The sequence below is a fragment of the Rhinolophus hipposideros genome (assembly GCF_964194185.1).
Source record: "Rhinolophus hipposideros genome assembly, chromosome: 26".
Taxonomy (NCBI): Eukaryota; Metazoa; Chordata; class Mammalia; order Chiroptera; family Rhinolophidae; genus Rhinolophus; species Rhinolophus hipposideros.
The window spans coordinates 22507606-22529954 of NC_138072.1; the positions used below are offsets into that span (position 1 = coordinate 22507606).

The 22349-nt window shown below is 39.1% G+C and overlaps 1 protein-coding gene across 1 annotated transcript in view; it reads left to right on the plus strand.

The window, feature by feature from the left end:
- B3GALNT2 (beta-1,3-N-acetylgalactosaminyltransferase 2) overlaps positions 1-22349 on the plus strand; it is a 46683-nt gene that overhangs the window by 10667 nt on the left and 13667 nt on the right. Inside the window, 3 exon segments of the mRNA XM_081039161.1 lie at positions 4021-4121; positions 7090-7283; positions 11876-11971. Coding sequence (XP_080895287.1) covers positions 4021-4121; positions 7090-7283; positions 11876-11971 — 391 coding nt within the window.

Consider the following 22349-nt stretch of genomic DNA (forward strand, 5'->3'; position numbering starts at 1 on the left):
ATTTTCTTTAGTGTCCTTTATTGTAAGATGTAAGAATACAACACATAATACGTATAACACACAAAATATGTGTTAATCAAATGTTTATGTTATCAGTAAGGCTTCCAGACAATATTAGGCTATTAGTGGTTAAATTGGGGGGGAGTCAAAGTTATATGCGGGTGTTCGACTGTGCCGTGCTCAGTCCCCCTAAGCCCTGCACTGTTCAAGGGTCAGCTGTACAAGCAGAAGGCAAGAGGGGATCTCCTTGGTGCATTTGACTGTCACTAGATCACAGTCAAGAGCGGGGGCAGCCTGCCTGTGGCGAGGACCAGCCTGGACAGGACACTCACAGCCTGTTCGTACGTCGAGGCCTCGTGGAAATAGGAAGTTTTAAAATGTACAGTATTGTTCTGATGCTTCTTTCTCTCACATGCCATATCCATTCCATCAGCATGTCCTCTTGGTGCTACCATTAGATCACTTCCGGAATCCGACTTCTCACCGCCTTCACCACTGTTGTTAGAACCGCCCTCCTGGCCTAGGCCCATTACCTCTCACCTAGATTGCAGCAGCCTCCTTATCTGAATTTCCTGCTTCTACCTGTGATCCCCTATATTTTATTTTTTTTCATACAGCTGCCAGAGTGAACCTTTTAAGATTAATCATTTATGTCAGTTTTCTGCTCGTACCCCTCCATTGACTTCCCTTGTTGCTCAGAATGAGATACCAAGTCTTTATTGTGGTCTTCGACCGCACCTATATGTACTTTCCCTTCACTGGCCACCTCACTGGGCTTTGATACACTAACCGTGCTCCTGCCGCAGGGCCTTTGCACTTGCTGTTCCCCTGCCTGTGCCACTCTTCACTGGATAGCCTCATGGCTCACTTCTCCAGATCTCTAACTAGATGTCACTGCATTAGGCAGCCCTATATTGAATAGCATCCAACCCCTATTCCATCACTATCTTCTCTTACTGGGCTTTATTTTTCTTCATGATACCAGCAACTAGCACGTGTAATTATATTTAGTTGTATATTTATATTTAGGTGTATATTGATAAATTGTATATTTACAAGTTTCATGAGTATAGGGGCTTCAGCTTTTTTCATTGATGTATTCCTAGTACCTAGAACCGAAGTTGGCACAGAGTAAGGCACTCAACTATTGAGGGAATGACTCAACTAAATGTAACGAGTAAAATTAATTTAACATTTAGGCATTCACCAGTAATTTATTTGCCGTCATAGCATTCTTTCTTTAAACTAGTAAGTTTGGTGATTTGTTTTATAAAAATAATGGGACATTTGTACAAAAATAGATATTAGCCAAAAACAACTTCCTGGGCTAGAGTAATTTTGTGAACCTAGTAAGATTATTTAGGATGACTTTAAATAAAAAACAAATATCTGCAATAATTAGCAAATTTATTTCTGTTTATACTTTATTCTAAATACTAGTTTATGAAAGATATTCTGCCTCAGTTGGCCATTGGTAAAAGAAAGGATTTGCATTTCTGTGGTTAAGGTTTACTTTCAAATTTTGCATTTCACTGAAGTAGCCAAACTCCACATATATTTCAGGGACCTTATTTAATTAACAACCTTTGTAATAAAACCCTAACTTGTCAATTTGCACAAGTATTTAATAATGTCTTCTGTTTGCAGGTAGTGTACTATGTGTGGTAGAATATGAAGATAGATACAATCTAGCCTGAGTCTTTAGGAGGGCTTGAAGTTGAGTAGAAGGAAATAGGTGTGATAGTGTCATGAGGCGTGTCGTGACATAAATAGATATAAAATAGCCTGGAGTGTTTGTGAACTGCCAAGCAGTTCTGTGTCTCTGGAGCACAGGGATGGGGATGTTTGTGGATGAGTGTGAGATAGAGCGCTAAGGAAGCAAAGCGGGGCGGAGAGACGGAGATTGTTACACGAGTGGGGAGGGCGTATAGCTATGAGAAGTCGGCAGTGACCAGGTCGTGCAGGACGATGGTGTTGAGAGCTCAGTGACCAGATGAGACGTCTCAGGCAGGGACTGAGAAGGGGCGAGACTAAAGTGCTGACCTTGTAAGAAAATAACCGAATGTAGAAAGAGGAGGCAGAGTCCAGGATGATTGCTAGCGTTCTGACTTGGAGAATATTGAAATCCTCAATCAAGACAAAAAGTACTAATGAGAAGAGCAGATTTCATGGGGAAGCTCAGTGGTGGATTTGTTGACGTTGAGGTACCTGCAGAGAGTGCTGGTACATGTTTACCAGCTGACTCTCTGAGAACAAGTGTGCTTATATGTGTGTAGCTTACGAAAAGTGTTGATAGAAGGGGTGTCTAGCACATAACTGACAGGGAATATGACTCTCTACTCTCTAGTCCACGTAGCCAGTTGATCCTCATGCATTGCCCTCGTTGCTTGCGAGCCTTCTGTCTTTAACCAACTGTGGCTGCAGTTGACAAAAGCATGTAGTTCTGACATAAATGTTTCCTTTAAGTTACAGAATAGGACTAGAGTGACAACTAAGACATGTGACAGAACTTCACTCCTAGTCAGTATAAGTGAGTGACGACTTTGCTGACTCAGATAACAGATTCTGAACAATGAGTCTTTCCTCAATTTTTTGTACTATTCACAATGGAATGGTTCGAGACACTATAGACACATCACATTTTTCAGTTTAATATGCATTATTAACATTTTCTTCAGCATTTTCTTAAGTCTAGACAATCAATAAGACAATAAATCAAACCCTTATTGGTTGTCAGTTTCCCTGGTGTACATGTTGCCACCGTGGCCAGTGGCAAGCATCTAACGTGGTGTCTCTGAACACGGAGTTGGGGAAGCTACACAGTAGTGTGCCGTTAGAACATTTCCACCGTACAGAGATAAGTCACCTCCAGAGCATAGATAATAGTGAAATAATTAAGAAATGATTGAGTATTTCCTTTCTTTTTAATATAATGTATTTAATTGTAATTTTAAGTGATTAAATTTATAATAAAGACTGCGCTTAATAACCAGCTCACAGACTTCCTAAAAATTCAGCAGTTGGCTCTCAAGCCAGTAGCGGCAGGTTCCAGCACTGCTTTCTGCGGGCCATCGAGGTGAAGATATCCAGTGAATTTCTGGATCTTAGACGATGGTCCACACTAGAGGGGCTAATTCAGGCATCATTCCCCGGCTAGCTGAAGCCTTGAGCATAAATGTTGTCCAGGGAGAGCAAGTGAAAAGAGTAAGACGAGATCCAAGGGCAAAGCCCTGGGGTCATACCCACTTTTCGTGGACAAGCTGGGGAGGAAGAGCCAGTGGTGCCAGTTGAGCAGGGCCCGTCAGTAGGGGAGAAAACATTGGAGGAGATGAGTGCTATGGAGCCGGAGAGAAGCCAGGTAGTGAGGGCCGAAGCGTATGCGGGTAGCAGCAGATCAGTGGTGACACTGGTGCAGACATCTCAGAGGAGGGGGGGACATCGCAGCTAACATTTCTGTTTCATGAAATGAGTGGGAAATGAGAAACCAGACGCCGCAGATTTAGTTCATTCCTGTATAGAACCACTGCATAGGAAAGGGTGGGAACAAGGCAGGACGGTAGGTTAATGGCAGTTAAAGTCGGGACTTCATCATATTTACAGCTTGCGGGGAAGGTGCCACCGGTTACAGGTAACCAGTGAGGCAAGGTCGAGAGAGGAGAGGACCTCCTCTCAGATTAATCTTGAGCAGAAGGAACACCTGAAATGGAAGAGAGCAAGCGGAGAAGATTGCAGACATAGATGCGTTGTTAGGTGTGGGCATGAGAAGTTGACTTCACGGTGGTCTGAGCGTCTGCTGGTAGCCAGGCCAATCGTTTCACACGTGGGGCTCACACGTAAGTCAGTTGGTAGTTAGCACCTTGGGTTTGCTTGTTCCCCCTTTTTGCCAGACTAGAAGAATAAAGTTAGAATGAATCCTAATAAATACTGTGTCTCAAAGTAAAAGCTCTGAGGTGGGCGTGAGGCAACGTGCATGTGCAAGGTGAAAATCAGTAACCGGCGTTGATGCCAAACCTCTCTCAGCGTGCTCGTGAAGTTCATCATAGGTGCTCGTGGCTGTGGCGTGCCTGTGGAGGACCGGGAAGACCCCTACTCCTGCAGACTGCTCAACATCACAGATCCAGGTGGGTCTCCTGTCCTCAGCCCTGTGACTGCCGAATACAGGTTTGCTGTTAGAAAAAGTTGCTAAGCTGAATAGGTCAGTGTCTGGCTGTAGCAGACGAAAATCGAGCTTTCATCAAAATTTATCTTTCATCCTTTTTGACAGAGTCCTCGGGGTATCTGTTAAGATTCTTTACAGATATACGTAATTTCAGGGTCCAAGAAATTACATATATACCTAATTTCAGGGTCATGTTTCAGTATGATTCAGGTGCATCTGGAAATTCAAGTAGAGATAAATCCTCAATTACTGAATTTTGAACTTTTGGAAAACTGCTGATTTCACCAGCCTGTTGATTTATAATAGCCTCGATACAAGTATGTGAATCAACTTTCTCTTAGAATTATGGCTTAAGCTTCTGCAAAAGAAATAGAATAAACAATTAAAAACACAAGTAGTACTTTTTTATTTCTTACAATTAAAAGCTTGAGTTCTGTTGAGGATGAAGAATGGTGGTCGTAATTAGGTTCTATGTGTTATCCGGGAACCAGTTTTAGGAAGTTGGTAACTGTAAATGCCTATATTGGTTTGTTAGCATTTCCTATTATGTGCAGCTGTGGTTCTAAGGGAGATTAAACTTTTCCAAATCTTAAATCTGCTGATTATGATTTCTTGTATATCAAGATTGGTCAAACCTATGTAATTACATACACGTCACTTTTCTATGCTGCAATCGTGGAATGCTTAAGTCATGGGCTCTGCAGTCAGGCCCTATGGCTTTAAGTTTAGGCTCAGGCAATTTTCCAGCTATATGACCTTCGATTCGTTATTTACTCCTCTGAGCCTCAGTTTCATCATCTGCAAACTGGGAATAAATACTTATTCATAGGGATTGACATGAGGATGAAATAAATTGATATGTATAAAATATTTAGAATAGTTCCTAGAACATGGCAGGTGCTTAATTTATTTTAAAGAACCTGTCTTTTTATAAAGTTGGGTTTCAGTCAGCTTTTTAAATAAATTGGACCATATTTTCAGATCTGCATTGTAAAGCAGAGGTTTCTTACTGAAGATTTCTATGAATTTAGTTAACTTTGTAAGCAAACTTTTGTGTGTAATTGTGTTTTTCGTGGAACAGGGTCCTTTAATTTTCACTGGAGTCCCAAAGTGACTATGAACCTAATAAAATATTACTAATGATTTAAGAGTAGCCTAGAACAAATCACATTTGAAATCTAAAACCAAACCAATTTTTTAAAAACCTCACCTTTAAATTAACTAGACTTTTATTAAAATTTATTACTCATTGATAGTAAAGAAGTAGAGCTTTCCACTGATAGAAAATTTTCATCTATGTAACACTCAAGTTTCAAATTAAATATAGGTATAACTAAATTTATATTGAACCTGATTTTGTCTTTCTGATAATTCACATGGTGTGTAGGTTTATTTCAGTCCTTTAAGGTCCTCATGGGCATTAATCACCGTATTCTGGATGTGTAGAAGTTTTCATTAATAGCAGGAGGAAGGCAGCAGGATTTCCTGCGCTCATCAGTCTTAGAAAATATGTATTAATAGTTGTGTTATAATGTGCTTAACTTACTACCTGTAGTAAGCATCTACTTTGGATCTATTTCATTTACTAAATATATTAAAGAGAAAAACTTCTGTTGTCCAAATTGGGAGTCTAGACTCTCCAGCCAGTGCATGCCCAGCCCACAACTAAGTCTGTTCCTTCCCCTTTTCCCTCCTGCTCTTATATGTAATTGGGCAGGAGCCGGCAAGGCTCTCAGTGCCGTTTTACTGAGCATCTACTGAGTATAAAATAGCTTCCAGGCACTGTAACGCAGGGATCCCAATGATCCTCCGGGAGTGGGAAGAAAACGATTCTTATTTATCTGAAAATAAGAAAATAGAATCTTCATTAACACTGAATGTATCAACTGACAATAATATATGTATTTTGTAAAGAAATATGAGTGTGTGTATAAATATTTTTAACTGATCGGGTTGTGTGTTCAGCAGAGTTGGAAAACCGTAGGTCTAAAAGATACAAAGAACTTTGATATAATAATCTTATAAAATAGGTTTTCATATTACTTCTCAAAGTGGCACTAACATTCTCAGCCATATTAACTGCTTCACGTAATCTATTCCGAGTCATTTATGGTCATTGAAAAGTTATTTGAAAAGGACTGTTGTTGACCTTGATTAGACAGCTTCGGGGGAGTGGAAAGGGCACTGAATTTGAAGTCACTAAACTTGGGTTTGATTCCTGACTCTACCACTTTCTGTGACCTTGGGCAAATTACTTAATATCTCCCAGTTTCAGTTTCTTAATCTGAAAGCTGGAGATAAAGCCACAACCACACAGTGTAGTTGTGAAGATGCGTGTATGAGGGCATGGCACAGAGTAGGTGGCCAGAAATGCATACTGTTCGATGTCCTTATCTTTTCTCAGAGTTATATAGCAAGGGATTTTCAGTGTTGTTTGAAGTGATTTCAGTTACTCTTGTCTGTGATAATTGCCTGACATCACAAATATCCCAAGAAGTAGTAGAATTTTTGGAATTTGCAGAGCAAGACTAAATTTATTATTTATGGCTGCAATCAGTACTGTTGTTTTTAATATCCAACCTTTATTTATCCAATCTTTCCTAATAGATGCCTTTGAATTTAATATTCCCCAGTGGTGTTCATACAAACATATGCATATGTGTAGGCAAAAATCTATTACAGTAGTTCTGATCATTAAATATTTTACTTAGATGTGGCTGAAAACTGTTCTTAAATTTCCAAGTAAGTTTGTTTTTTCTTAGTAACAACCATGTTTCTGAAGCATATTTTAAAATTATTGCCATTTGTGAAAGAATTATATAACAAGTACCTAGATTTTGTAATCAAGCCCACTTCATTACTTTCATATTAGTAAAATAAGACTACACTTGATTGATTGTTTAAAACTCCTTTTCTTATTATTTCCTTAGTTTTGAATCAGGAAATTGAGGCATTTGATCTTTCTGAAGACACTTCATCGGAGCTCTCCGAGGACCGAATCGTCAGCGTGAGCTTCCGAGTTCTCTACCCGATCGTTATTACTAGTCTCGGGGTGTTTTATGACACTAGCGACGTGGGTTTCCAAAGGAACATCACCGTCAAGCTTTATCAGGCTGAACAGGAGGTAAGCACTACTTGTACAAGGTTTTCCCCATTTTGCCTTTTCAAAAACATCAGCTTTTTCCTCATGGTGTATCATAGGTTGGGAGACTTCACCTTTCTTCCCTGTCAATTGGGTACGTTTACGTTATAGTGTAGTCTATTATAATGCTGGTTTGGGAGAGAATACCAATGAATAAACGTGTTATATCTAGAAAAGAAGGAGTTAGACCAGATTCGAAATTCCCAACCTCAAATCCCTGAAAGCCTAAGGGATTTCAAAAGTTGGTAACGAATATCAAAAGTTTGGGACTCTTAGATATAAGCGAGTATTATTGTCTCGGTCTTTCCAACCCTAAAAGTCTATCACTGTGATACGAGGCTAACAGCTGCTTCAAATCTTTTGTGTATTAAGGATGTAGAGGGAACAAAAGTTTAAAACAATTGAGGTTACTCTTTTCTTGATATTTGAGGAAATCTGATTTGTTCACAGTGTATCTGAAAGAGTGTAGCAAGGAAGTGTATCAGAAAAGATCTGTTCCCAAGTTTTCAACTACAGAAATCTTGAAAGAATTACCCAGTGAACACCCATATATTTACCAACTAAATTCTACAAATAGTTGACATTTTATTGTCTTGGCTTTATACACATATAGTCATTCATCAATCTTATCTTTTTAAAAAAATATTTCAGAGTAAGTTGCAGGCGTGAGTGCAACTTTAAGTCTAAACACTTCAGCGTGCATGTCATTAACGAGACTTTAATATTGTGGGTTGTTGTTCTTTTAATTTTACATACTGTGAAATGTGTATTCAGTCAGTTTTTTAAACTGCATAAACCTGTGTAACATAAACTTCTATCACCCTACTCCATTCCCTAAATTTAGGCAGCCACTGTTTCTTGTTTTTCAACCATAGACTAGTTTTTACCTGTTGTTGGACTTCATATATAAATAGAATCATATAGTAAGTGCTCTCGTGTAAGGGTTCTGTCACTCAGCATTGTTTGTGCGTGTTGTTGTATGTATCCGTGAATTTTTCCTTTTCCTTCTTTTAACTGCAAAGTTGTATTCTAGCATTTATCCATTCTCCTATAATGGGCACCTGGACTGTTTCCAGGGTTTTTCTCCTTTGTCCTGTTAGTGTGATAAAGTACATTTGTTGACATTAGAGTGTTAAACCAGCCTCCTATTCCTCTAGGTCATGATGTATTATTCTTTTTATGTATTGCTGGAAATTCTTTCTTGTGGAGAGCATATAGTTGGATCTTCCTTTTTATCCATTCTGAGAATTTCTACTTTTTACAAAGAGTGTTTATTCCATTTACATTTAATTCAGTTATTGAAGTGGTTGGATTTCAGTTTTTCATTTTGCTGTTTTTCTGTTTGTTCCACCTTTTTAAAAATTTCTCTGTTCCTCTTTTCCTGCCTTCTTTTGGGTTAATTAGATGTTTTTTAGAATCCATTTTAATTTATCTGTTTCCTTTTAGCTGTAGCTCTTTGTTCGTGTGTATGGTTGACATAAGGATTAGACAATAAACCCTGAACTTTTCAATCTTCTTAAAGTTAATGTTGTACCCCTTCATGTAAAATATAACAGCCTTGCAACTCCATAATTGCATTTACCATCTCCCATTTTGTTTACTCTGTTATATGCATTGCATCTATGTATGCTATAAATCCCACAGTACAGTGTTATAATTTTTGCTTTAAACAGCTAAGTGTGTATTAAAGTAAGTTAGACAAAAATAGTGTTTTATATTTGCCCACATTTTTACCATTCCTGGTAAAAATATTCCTTCCTGAGTATCCAAGTTGCCATCTGATATCAGCTTCTTCAACCCAGAGAACTCTTACTGTTTGTTTGCAAGTTTACTGTAATAAATTCACTCCGTTTTCACCTTTTTGAAAATGTTTTAATTTTGCTTTTTTAGCCTCCCATTATTCTTGTGGGATATTTTCTGGATATAGAAATTCTGGGTTGACTTTTTTTCTTTTCAATAAGTGAAAGATGTCACTCCAGTGTTTTCTGGCCTCCATCATTTCTGGTGAGAAGTCAACCATCCTTCATCTTGTGGTTCTCATGTTTGCTGTATGTAATGTGGTTTCTGTTTTGTTTTTGCTGGTTGCTTTTAAGACTTTCTCTATATTTGGTTTTAAGCAATTTGGTTGTGTTGTACCGTGGTGTGGTTTTTCTTTATGTTTTGCTCAGGGTTTGTCAAGTTTCTTCAAGTATAAATTTGTCTTTTACCAAATTTGGGAAACTTTCAGCTATACTTTCTTCAAAAAAAATTTCCCAGCCCCTTTCTCTCTATGTATTCTGGGGGTTCCAGTTGTACATATTAGACCTTTTTGAATTGTCCCACAGATCACAAAACTGTTTTCATTTTTTATAAAATTTTTCCTCTTTTTCAGGTTTCATAATTTCTATTAATCTGTATTTAAATTCAATTCACTGACTCTTCTACCACCTCAAATCTGTTACACGTGGCCAGTGAATTTTTAATTTTAGATATTGTACTTTTTATTTTTAGAATTTCCATTTAATACTTTTGTTTAGTATAGTTTCTATTTCTCTAAAATGTTCTGTGTTCATTCATTTTGAGCATGTTTTTTCATACAGTCCTGACCTTCGTTATAACAATGGCTTTAAAACTCGGACTGTTTGTTCTAATATTTGAGTCATCTTGGGGTCTGTCTTTATTGATTATATCTTTACTCTTTTGAGTGTAGATAACATTTTCCTGTTTTATATCTCGTGACTTTGGATTATATCCTAGATATTGTGAATAATTCATTGTAGGATCTCTGGATCCTATTATATTTCTTGAAAAAGTATTTAGTGGTTTGCAGATGGTTAAATTAGCTGGACACTGGAGACTTTAAAGTGTCTCCCTTGCAATGGACAGCAGCTGAAATCTCCTTTCAGTTCTTTTGCACTTATATGGGCTGCTTGGATTCTGTTCTGAATGTGTGTTTTATGAGTCAGCCGCAGATTTGTGCATAATTTATATGAAGAATTTAGGCTCTCTCTGTGACCTTTTCCTTTCTGGGGTTTTCCTCCTTACTTTTCAGCTGATGTGTTTGCTCTAACTCTTTCATCTCATTCTGCAGCCAGAAAGACTGCAAGTTTTTAATTCAATTGTTTAGTTGCCTCTCAAAATGTGCCACAGAGAGCCGTCAAGTGTCGGGGAGGCGTATCCACTGTCTATCTCGTCTTCACAGTGTTGATTTTCCTCCAGTTTCTTCCTGCCTTGTTCGCATTCCAGTGCCTTCAGATTAGTTTTTTAAATGTTTTGTCCAGTGTTCATAATTGTTTTCTACAGGAGAATTGTTCTGGTGTCACTGGAAGCAGAACTGTGTTCGTGTTTTTTAGGCATCTTTAAAAATGTTTTTATATTATTGCTAATATTGATTGTTACTAACGGGTACAATGCTAATCAACAGTAAATATACAAATGAATTTACGATTAAATTTCTTTTTTGCAATTTGTCCTATCCCTACTTCCTCTAAAGAATCCATGTAGTTTGTAATGTGCTTAATGACATAATATGAGGGAGGGCACAAGTCCTCGTGAAGATTCCTACCATTATGATTACAGTGAGAAGAAACTTATTAAGCTATTCAAGTACAGGAGTTTGTATTATTATTGAGGTTAAAGGTTTCGTTAATACTGAATTCACATAGGTAACTGAAATAGCAATATACTGAATTCCGTCCTTATCTAGAAATTGGCATTAATCTGGAATGTTTTGATATACTTGCCTTAGTATGTGTAGTCTTTTTTTTAAAACTGTTATGTATTTGGTTCAGATGTACAAAATTTTGATCAAGTTGATTTAACTTTTAGTTGACATATTTTTAGGTAAGGATAAGTCAATCTTTGTCCTAATCTCAGCTGGATGCTAATGGGTTCACAGGTAGTCACGATGCAAAAAGTATTACCACCGTGTTGCTAAGAACTGGTGTTAATGAAAGAAATAGACAGACACACCCCCCATTTCTGAACTTCTGCGTGGTCTTGATAGCCTTAACAGAAGTTTCCCATGTGTAAGTTGGAATATAAAAATGGGCACGAGAAAATAAGGAAATGTTCTTGCCTAAAACAAACTGGGAAGGACCCAAGGAAGCAACAGACTTAATGTGAAATAGCATTCTTTTATAGTCCCTTTTTGTTTTTTGTTTTTTCTTCTAAAGGGTCTTCTTGGAAGAGGGATTCCCGAATAGCTTTGTTCCATATAGAAATCTGTGATGTTTCAGTTTATTCTTAACCCTTTGGGGTTAAACCTAGTAAACTGGCTTAATTTAACAGCACTTCACATTTCCCCTAATGTTCCTCATTTCAAGGTGGGTTGTTTTTTTTTTAAGGTTATATGGATTATATTTAGTGGTTTAGAACTTCATGACAACTTTGGTTACCTTAAATATCTTTATTTAATAACCACGGTTGCACTGGAAAACCCAAATGATACCTAACCCACAGTACAACAGTGTTAGTAACCATGGTTGGGACCACTGGGGATTTAGCCGACCAAGATGTAAGCAGTTTTGAAAACTTGTTGCATATGCAGTGTCCAACATGAAGTATTTTTCTTGTCCTCTCTCCCCCTTTTGTAGGAAGCTCTCGTCATTGCTCGCTTTAGTCCTCCGAGCTGCGGTGTGCAGGTGAACAAGCTGTGGTACAAGCCTGTGGAGCAGTTCATCTTACCAGAGGTACCGGCTGGAGTGCAGACTGTAGGCGCAGGCGCGGGGCTGGGCTCTCAGGGGCGGGCGCTGGATATTCTGTCTCCAGGGGACAGGAGAGGCTCCCAGCTCCAGGGGCTTCACCAGGCCTCCAGGTTCCCAAACCACACTTTGTGAAAAGCATTGTGTGTTACTTTGCCTTAGTTAGCGCAGTAGGGTAAGTAAATTACTATCCTGTGTCCTTAAAACAGCATGGTATTTTAATGACAAAGGATAGTAATTTACTTAAGAAAGGGGGTGAAAGAGTGCAGACAGAATAATGGCAAAGAGATCAGCCTCATTTCCAAGGTAAATTAAAGTTCTCCAAGCTGAGGATGATGTCTGAAAACATAACTGTCACCTTCTGGGTCCCTCTAGGTGCAGGGTTAGGTAGATACCTGTGTGCTGCAGGTGCCGCTTCTGGTCCCCTAGTGGAGCTGCGACCTGGTTACAGTTGGGTGTGAACAGATTGTCCACCCATCACCCTCTGCCTTTTCGGGCCATTTCAGTCTAGTCCAAGCACATGCCTGATCTCCGTGCTCTGGAACCACAGGAGGGGTCAGTTTTCCAGACATTCCTGGAAGTCACTTTAGATCAGCTGTGCAGTTCAGCACACAGCATCAAAGCTGAGGTAAGATGTGGAAGCTACACAGGTGACCAGCCTGCTGACTAAGCAGGAGACGTTCTCCTACCCCCGCCTTAGGGCCTCTTCACACTTACACAACAGCAGGACCCCACATTTTGTGATATGCTCTAGCACTCTGGAGTCACATACCAGTAGGTGAAATTGTGTATGCTTTCTGTCAAAGGCATCTCCTTTATTTTATCTATAGATGAGCTTCTATTTAAAAACTTTTAAACGCAAAACTAAAACACCAGAAAATATTTCTGATTTTTCAGTGTTATTAAAAAGACCATAGTGAATATCCTTACACTTCCCTTGTGTACGTAACTGGTTATTTTCTTAGGATGAATTGTTGATTCAATTTTATACACATTTGTAAGGCATATGATTGTTTTCTGGAGGGCAGTTTAGCAGTTTGTATCAATTTGAATAATCATCAGCATCATATGAGAATGCCTGTTTTCCTATATCTTTTTTAAATTGCATATATGAACTTTTCCTTGTTTAGTGAGGTGTGTTGGCCAAGTTTTAGGACATCTGGTTTGAAGGAAGCCATTCTGTGGTTTGTTTATTGTTTTACTCGGAAAATATTTCTTGAGGACTTAGTATGTGCCAAGCAGTGGAGCTACATGAGGATACAATACAAAGATCTCTGAGCATAAAGCAGCGTGCGTCCCAGTGGGGAGGGAAGACCTAACACTGATACTCTGCTTAGCTTACTGTGTGCCAGGCACGTTGTAAGTTACTTTCCCAATTTATCTAATTGGGAAGCTCCTTTCGGATCGAAGCAAGTCATTCATGAGAGTCCTTCATTTCCTCAGAACTAGTGTGAGCAGAACCTAACTCAGACTTTGTGCGATTCCCAAAAGGCGAGTACCGTTATTCTGAGGAGGCCCGGAGCAGTAGCTTTGTGTTAGCTGCTACACAGAACGGGCTGAAGCCTGACGTAGCGCTGATTTTCACAAAAGACTTAGGAGGACTGTCATGAGTGGGAAAGAGAAAAATGATGCGTCTGGGAGTAAGATGTGTGGGCACATTTGGGTGCCAGTGCCTGAGCGGGTACCTGGGGTACAGCCTGCTCAGCCACTCGGCGGCTGTGACCTCGTGCGGGCTACTTCCTCTCACTGTGTGTCTTCCCTGTAAGGCGGAGGTGCTGCACAGCCCAGTTCAGAGGGTCGTTCTAGGGCTGGCAGATTTGATATATGTAGAATGGGTAGGGCATGCTGCCACACGGAGGGCACTCAGTACCCACGTGCTACTCGTCTGGATTGGGGGTCCTGATCTTTAAGAGCAGGGGCGCTTTGCTTTCTGGGGGACATGTGGCAGTGATTGGAGACACTTGCAGTTGTTAGGCTGGGTGTGGAGTGGCATGGCATCCAGTGAGGGGGGCCAGTAAGCTGCTACGTACCCCACGGAGCCCCGGCTGGCCCCCAGCAAACGATTGGACCCACAGTGTCCGTGGTGCCCAGGGGGAGAAACCTTCACAATAGGGGGCAAAGAGGACGAAAATCAGCTTTAGTACTTTAGACTATAGTGTTGCAGAATCCAAGACCGCAAAGAACCGAAGTGGCACTCAGAGAGTTAGGAGAGTCTGCTTTATTACACCGGCGGGCTCAGCGGGATCCTTCCCAAAAGACTGAGCCCCTAGCAAGGTTTTGAGCAGGTTTTTATGTGTTGGGGACTTTCTTGAGTCAGGGAAGGGGTAGGTGTCATCTGGTGATTGGCTTGGGATGTGGCTTGAAGGGGGTTATGCGGAAGTGGGCTGGGGCTTAGGCTGGGGACGCTCTGGCCACCATTTTAGGTCTGTTCCACGTGGCAGGGAACCATTTTAAGGTCAGTTTCCCCATTAATAGAAAGAATTACAAATTCGAATAGTCCACAAAAATATTACTTTCCTTTACAATGTCCTTGTTCTTAGGAAATAACATGCTGAAGAATTTAGAGGTGAAATGTCCTGATATCTGCATTTTACTTTCAAGTGATTCAACAGCAGAATGTGTGTGTGTGTGTGTGTGTGTGTGTGTGTTTGTACACAGAGATCAAGCAAATGTGGCCAAATGTTAACAGTTGGTGAGTCTAGGGGATTCTGGTGTTAATTTCAACTTCTGTGTAGGTTTGAAGTTTTTTTCAAAATGAAAATTGGGTTGGGGCCAGGGGTTCCCTTCCTTGCCAGTGTGTTGGGTGATGTATCTGGCAGTAGGTGCCAATGACCGGAAGTACTCAGCCAGACAGTGAGTGGCCGTTTTTGTTAAGACTTTAATGCCTGTAGCCTTGTGAGCTTTTTCGCTTTTAGCTTTCAGCAAAATTGACTTGATTTTTCATTCCTTCTGAGTAATGTTTTTTCTTTTAGAAACCTTCCAGTTACTTAACAGTGGCTACACCAGGGTGGGGGGAGAGCAGGATTATGGATGATTTTCATTTTCTTCTGTTTGTGTTACCTGTTAGTATTTTCTCAGTGTTCCATAGTAAATATATATATTAGCTTTATAAAAAGAAAAAATAAACTTTAAAAATTAAAACAATTCTTTCCTCTTGCACACCATGTTTAACTTTACAGATGATTCTTTTGCTGCCTCAAGCCTAATGGGGCTCATTAAACAGAAAAACTGACCATGAGGAGTGGGGTGCATGCCCATCAGCAGCAGTGCCAGGAAGAAACAGATCATTTCTGCCATTTGAGAGGGAATGGAGGTGCTTTGTTCATCTTACCCCTCCAACACTTCGTAGTCTACTAGGGAAACATGCCAGCAGTGTAGCTTGTCAAGGAAGCAAATCTCTTGTAATGTTTTCATCAAGTGACTCACTAATGCATAAATCTCAATGGGGGTCACGGATTTAAATGGAGACTGCTGTGTGTTTCTCTTAAAATATTTATTTCTCTAATTTCGTATTTTCCTCAATAGTGCAGCTGAAACCTGAAACTGATTTCAATAAAAAGACTATTTTTGTTCACTTGTGTCACTAGAGACATTATTGTTAGCATTATGGGTACTTACACATGTACTTCTTAGGAAAGTTAAAATTCTTTAGATGGAATCATTTCTCCAATCCACAAGAATTGTTCATGGTTACAGGCACAGAAGTACTGTATATTTCAGCCAGTGTGTGGTTTGGATGACAAATTAGAAATAGGACACAAAAGAATTAACACATGAAAGGGGTTGCAGATAGCTTGCTTACCTTATGGGTGCGATAATTTATGAGCTCATTTTCCAGCCTATGTACCATGCTGTTTTTCCTAACTTTTATTTTGGTCTTATGATCTTAGCAGGGAATTGCTATAAACAAGTTGTTTTGCATCTGAAGAGATTCCTAGCTTTATGATTACTTTGTGTGGGAGAGTAGAAAGTAGGTCTGTGAAAAGTGAGAATAGAAATTCAACTGTGACTGGAGCAGGAACAGGCCCGGGGAGGGAGAGAAGATACAGCTCCTCCCCTCCCTAATAACAACACAACTTCTGGGTTATGTAAGTTCAGTGAATTGAACCAGGATCATTCTTTCAGACCAGTGAGTTCTGGTAATTACTCAGTTTAGTCAACATTGTTGATGTAGCATGAGCCCATCACAAACAAAATGGAGTCAGTGGGAAATAGCAAGTCAAACGCCAAGTTCCAGTTGAGTGGACAGGACAACGAATTACTTGTTTTGTCATCATGTTTTCTAGACTTGTAGTTTCAAGGCAAAGCATTTTTATTTGGTCATCATAGCTTTGCTTTCATATGGTTCATTTGGAACAGCATTCGCTAAGATTCCCAGTGACCTAACGGCCAACTGCAGGGACACTTTTTGTCCTTAGCCTCGTTGATCGCAGTTTCTTGTCTCGTATAATACACGTACTTTTGGTTTAGCCACATCTGGCCCCATTCTCCTTCCTGATGTACTTTATTATCTCCTCCTCATTTGCTTTCCTCCTAAATGTTAATCATTAGGATTTAATACTCAGCCTTCTGTTTATTTTACTTATTCTTTTTAGTCAATTTCATTCATTACCAGCCATTTGCTAATAGGTATTAAATCTAACTACAGCCCAGATATCTCTCATGAACTCAACTCCCTACACATATCAGCTGCCTACTGAACTTATCTATTGGAATGTCCCGTGGGCATTCCAATGGTAATAGGGGCTCCATCCCACCCATTCTCATCTCCTCCTGTGTTTTCCCTCTTGGATAACACATCTCCTTTTTCTCTGGCACCCAAACCAGAATCATGGGATTGATCCTCAACCCTCATATCCAAGCACTCATTAGATCTTGTCAGTTCTCTTCTCCTAAACTTGAGCACTATTGAAGTTTTAGAAGAAAGAAGAGTATACCATAGGCAAGAGAAAGACACGTGATGAACCCAAAGCAGCCTCACTCAGTCAAGGGTCTAGGACTTGGCTTCAGGTTGTAACACCGACCTTTCCGGTTAGCTCACTTAGAGATGATCAGATTCTCATAGAATGATACTATATAAAGTCACAGAAGATCAGTTGTCAATTCATTCCTCTTTTAATGAGTTAGCTTAGCAGAGTGATTTAAAAGTTCATGACCCCTAATTAGGAACCTCCTTCTTGGTATGTCAGGCACCTGAAAAACTGAATTTGAACCATGCTTAGCTTGGGCATTCAGTTCTATTACAAAAGTGGAAGGTAGGTGTTTCAGCTCAGATAGGATGTGACCCAAACGCTTTATATCTTTCAATTATTAGGTCTTTTCTCCCCTTGGGCATAACTACATTGCCAAAATTTCACTCTTAACCCAGCTTTCCTATAGTGGCCAGTTGATATATTAAGGTGTTAATTTTACTAATTAAGCTGCTTTTTTAGAGCTCTTCCCAGTTTTCAGAAGCATTATTTCCTTTAATGTAAGGATTTAATTAGTTCAACTCAGAGAGCAGTCTTTTTTTAATCGAGATATAATTGACATAAAACTAATTAGTTTCAGGTGTACAATATAATGACTCGATGTTTGTATATATATTTCAAAATGATCACAGTTAAGTCTAGTTAACATGTATCACCAGACATAGTCATCAGTTTTTTTTCTTGTGATGAGAACTTTTAAGATCTAGTTTCTTAGCAATTTTCAAATACACGATACTGTATTATTAACTAGTTGCCATGCTATACATTATACTCCTAGAACTTACTTATTTGATAACTGGAAGTTTGTACCTTTGATCACCTTAACCCATTTCTCCCACCCCACTCCCTACCTCTGGCAACCACCCATGTGTTCTCCGTATCTTTGAGTTTGGGGTTTTGTTTGTTTGTTAATTTTTAGACTTCACATGTAACTGTGATCCTGTGGTATCTTATTTCTGTCTGACTTACTTCACTTAGCATAATGTCCTCAAGGTCCATCTATGTTGTAGCAAATGGCAAGATTTCCTTTTACTAATGGCTGAATAATTTTCCTCTTTGTGTGTGTGTGTGTGTGTGTGTGTGTGTGTGTGTGTGTGTGTGTGTGTGTCTCCATTCCTCTATCAGTAGACACTTAGGGTATTTCTGTGTCTTGGCTATTGTAAATAAAGCTGCAGCGAACATGGGTGTGCGTATATCTTTTCAAGTTAGTGCTCTCATTTCCTTCAAATACAGATCCAGAAGTAAAATTGCAATTGCATAAAAATGTTATTGCTATTTTTAAGTTTTTGAGGAACCTCCATACTGGTTTCCATAGTGGCTGCACCATTTGACATTCTCACCAACAGTCACACGGGTTCCCTTTTCTCCACGTCCTTACCAACTCTTTATTTCTTGTCTTTTTGATAATAACCATTCTAATAGGTACGAGGTGACAACGCATGGTGATTTGACTTGTATTTGCCTGATGATGAGTGATGTCGAGCATCTTTACATGTACCAGTTGGCCAGCTGTATGTCCTCTTGGGAAAATGTCTCTTCAGATCCTCTGCCGTTTTTAAATCAGTTTTTGTTTTTGTTTTTTGCTGTTGAGTTGTTTGTGCATTTTAGGTTAACCCCTTATCAGATATCTGATTTGAAAATATTCTCTCTTGTTTGGTCAGTTGCCTTTTCATTTTGTTGATGGTCCTCTTTGCTATGCAGAAGAAGCCTTTTAGTGTGATGAGTCCCTTTTGCTTTTGATGTCAAATCCAAAAAAATCATTGCCAAGACCAATGTCAAGGAGCCTACTGCCTATGGTTTCTTCTAGGAGTTTTATGGTTTCAGGTCTTACATTCAATTCTTTACTCCTTTTTGAGAGGCAGTTTTATAACTTTATTTGACAATCAGCAGTTCTCATCTACATTAGCTATTTGTAGACTTTTTAAAATGGTGACAGGTACATAGGTAACCAATGTATGGAGCTTATTTGGTGAGACTTCATCCTCATTATGCCTTTTGGACAATCACACCAGAATGCAGTACGTGATATTCCTTCTTCCTTTGGCCCAGAGGGCTTTGTTGAGTCTGGTGTCAGTGCACATGTCTGGTGGTTCCCATCTCCTTTATGGCGAATTTCTAGATTTCTTTGTGTACACGCTTCTTGTAACCCACTCCATGGATGCTCTTTGAATGTTGATGGTATTATTCTCTGGTCACTATCTTGTTGATGGCAAAATGGCCCTTCTTTTCAGGAGCCATTCTGCCAGGCCCAAGGTAGGAAAGCTTTTAATCCATTTTGAGTTGATTTTTATGTATGTTGTAAGATAGTGGCCCAGTTTCATTGTTTTTGCATGTGGCTCCCCAGTTTTCCCAACACCATTTAATGAAGAGACTGTCCTTTCCCTGTTGTATGTTCTTGGCTCCTTTGCCATAAGTTGACTGATGCATGGGTTTATTTCTGGACTCTTTTCTGTCCCATTGATCTGTGTGTACTATGTCAGTACTACACTGTTTTGATTACTATAGCTTTGTAATATAATTGAAAATGAGGAAGCATGATGCCTCCAGCTTTCTTCTTCTTTCTCACGATTGCTTTGGCTATTGGGGTCTTTTGTGGTTCCTTACAAATTTTAGGATTGATCGTTCTATTTCTGTGAAAAATGCCTTTGGAATTCTGATAGCCATTGTATTGAAATCCATAGATCGCCTGGGGGTAATATGGACATTTTAACAGTAGTAAGTCTTCTAATCCATGAGCATTGAATATCTGTCTATTTGTGTCTTTGCGATCTTAATTTCTAAATGATAGACACATAATTCTCTCCTGGACTTCTGTAATAGTCCACTTGCCACTTTCCCTACCAACCTCTGTTCTGATGCCATTCCATTATTGGAGTGACATTTCTAAAATTGCAGGTACAATTGTGTCATTCTTACACTTTCAGCCTTCAGTGCTTCCCACTGCCTTTTAGGTAAATGACAGCCTTTCTATAGCAGACACAGCCGACCCCCAGCCTACTTCCTACCTCTCCTCGGCCTTGTGCTTCAGCAGTACTAAACTACTTAACATTTTTCTCAATATGCAGTGCTGTCCATTTTTCTGACTATGCGATGCTGTTCCGAGTCTGTGCCTTTCGATGTGTTATTTGACCTGCCTCCCACTTTTCTGACTCACACTCCTTCAAATTTAGCTCTCAGAGTCATCTAAAATTCTGTCTTGACCTCCCCAAGCACAGAAGAGCTTTCTTTCGTTATTGACCCTATCATTGCATGTTATGATTATTTCAAAAATGGGCCGTTTCTTTTTTTTTTAAATCTTCAAACACATTTGTCCACAGCCTGGTACACAGTAGACACTCAAAAGTTTAAATAATGTCTCATATCTGAAAGAAGATTGACCCCAAATTTATTTAGTTGTGTATTTATGTTTAGTTCAAAACTTTTTCCTTAAAAAAAAAAGATTTTTTTTCTTGGTTATAAAAGTATGAAAATAATACATATTCACTATTGAAAACTTGACAAAAATATAGAAAGGTTAAAAGACTATGATGTCATCCATCTATTCCCTACATATTTGGTATATTTCTTCAAGTCCTTTTGTTTTCCTTCTGTGAATATATCTGTTTGTGAGAGACTGTTTTTTGCTATTACAGAATTGAGATTTAACATCAAGTTCGGTAGAAAGTTAAGGCCACCGGGGAAAGTATAGAAATATCCAGCACCTATTTCAGATAGGAAAATGGAATCTCTTAAAGGGGTAGTTCACTTCTGTGTTCCTCTGGTGGTGATAAAGCTGTATTCTGCTGAGCAGACACTGTGCTGTATACATTATCACTACTCCACAAACAGCCCTGTGAGGCAGGCAGCTATCATTTTCTCTGTTTTAAAGGTTAGGAAATGCTGACACAAGGTGTGTCTGCAGGCTCTGCTCTGAGGAACCCTAGGGCTTCACCAAGTGCATCACAGGGTCACAAGTGATGAAGATTGAGGCACAGGAGCTGAATATAAAATGACAGGCCGCCTGAGGAACCCCGACCCTTTCAGTGTTTTTATCTGTTTTGGTAGAGAAGTTTTATTGCTTAAAAACTTGCAAACCACTGGCCTAGCTTATTGGACAAATTCACTTTCGTATTGTTTCCTTATAATGCTTGCTAAATGAGACATTACTGTAAAGTACTTATCCCTTAATTTTAATACATGAAATTTTTTTTGAATATTAAAGCTGTATCATTTATCTCATGTGCTCTACCAGAATTAATTCTAATTGATTTTGAATTCAACATTAAGTACACATTTTTGAGTGCCAGTTATAGGTCAGGCCATTCTGGGTGCTGGGGATATAGTGGTTGATAAGACAGACATACAGGATCCTGGCTCTCATGGTACTTGCCTTCTAGTGGGAGCCGTTAGTTTGACAATAGAAAAATAAATAGGAAGTATTAGAGTACTAAGTGGTTTTAAGAAAATAAGGTGTCTGATGTGATAGAACTTGGTAGTTGGCCGCCTTCTCCTGCATCTCTGGAGAAGCCTCTCTGAGCTGGTATGGAGTTGACCTAAACAGTACTGAGGCAGCAGGGCACAGATACTAGAAATGGAAACCACAGAGAAATTAGAAGACGGTAGAATTTAAATGTGTATCAGGTCTTGGGGGAGGGGAACGTAACTTCCTCAGCTCAGGATTTAATAGTAATAATCACCAAGGAAAAACTTGTCCTATTTGATAAGAGAAAATGTATGGACCTCTGAATTTTAAAAAAAGAACCCTTAGTGGCAAACAATTCTGAAAACCTATTTTTAGCATATAAAACATACACAGGATTGTCTATTAAAAGCTCACACAGATTAATAAGAAAGGTATAAAGTTTAGTAGCTAAAGGGCAACGAAGCATGACAAAGACCACATAATTCATAAACATTGCTAGAAATCCAAAGAAACACAATTAAATGAGGAATCGGTTTTTTAACCTGGCAAATTAGCTTAAACTTCTTTTCTTTTACTAGTATCCCATACTGGGAAGAGTACACAGCAAGACATTTTCATAAATTGCAAATAACCCTAAAAAGCAGTAAAATTTGCTTTTGAAAAACAATTTGGCACTGTGTACCAAAACCCAGGTAAAATATCTCTTCTTATCCCAGTAATTTCACCTCTGGGAATTTATTTTAAATAAAAAACAAATTACTGGAGAAAAATAAATCTTGACACCAAAACATGCCTCACATGATTTCAGTAGATACTTGGTAATTTCCAAATGTCTGACTGTAGGGAAATGTTTGAGTAAATTGGGCTGCATCCACTCAACAGCTTGTTATTCATACATGAAAAAGAATGATTGTAAAAGAGCTGCAGCAGCACAAGGAAATACATGCTTTAGATTCAGTGGGAAAGGACAAACAGCAGCATGCAAAATTGTCAT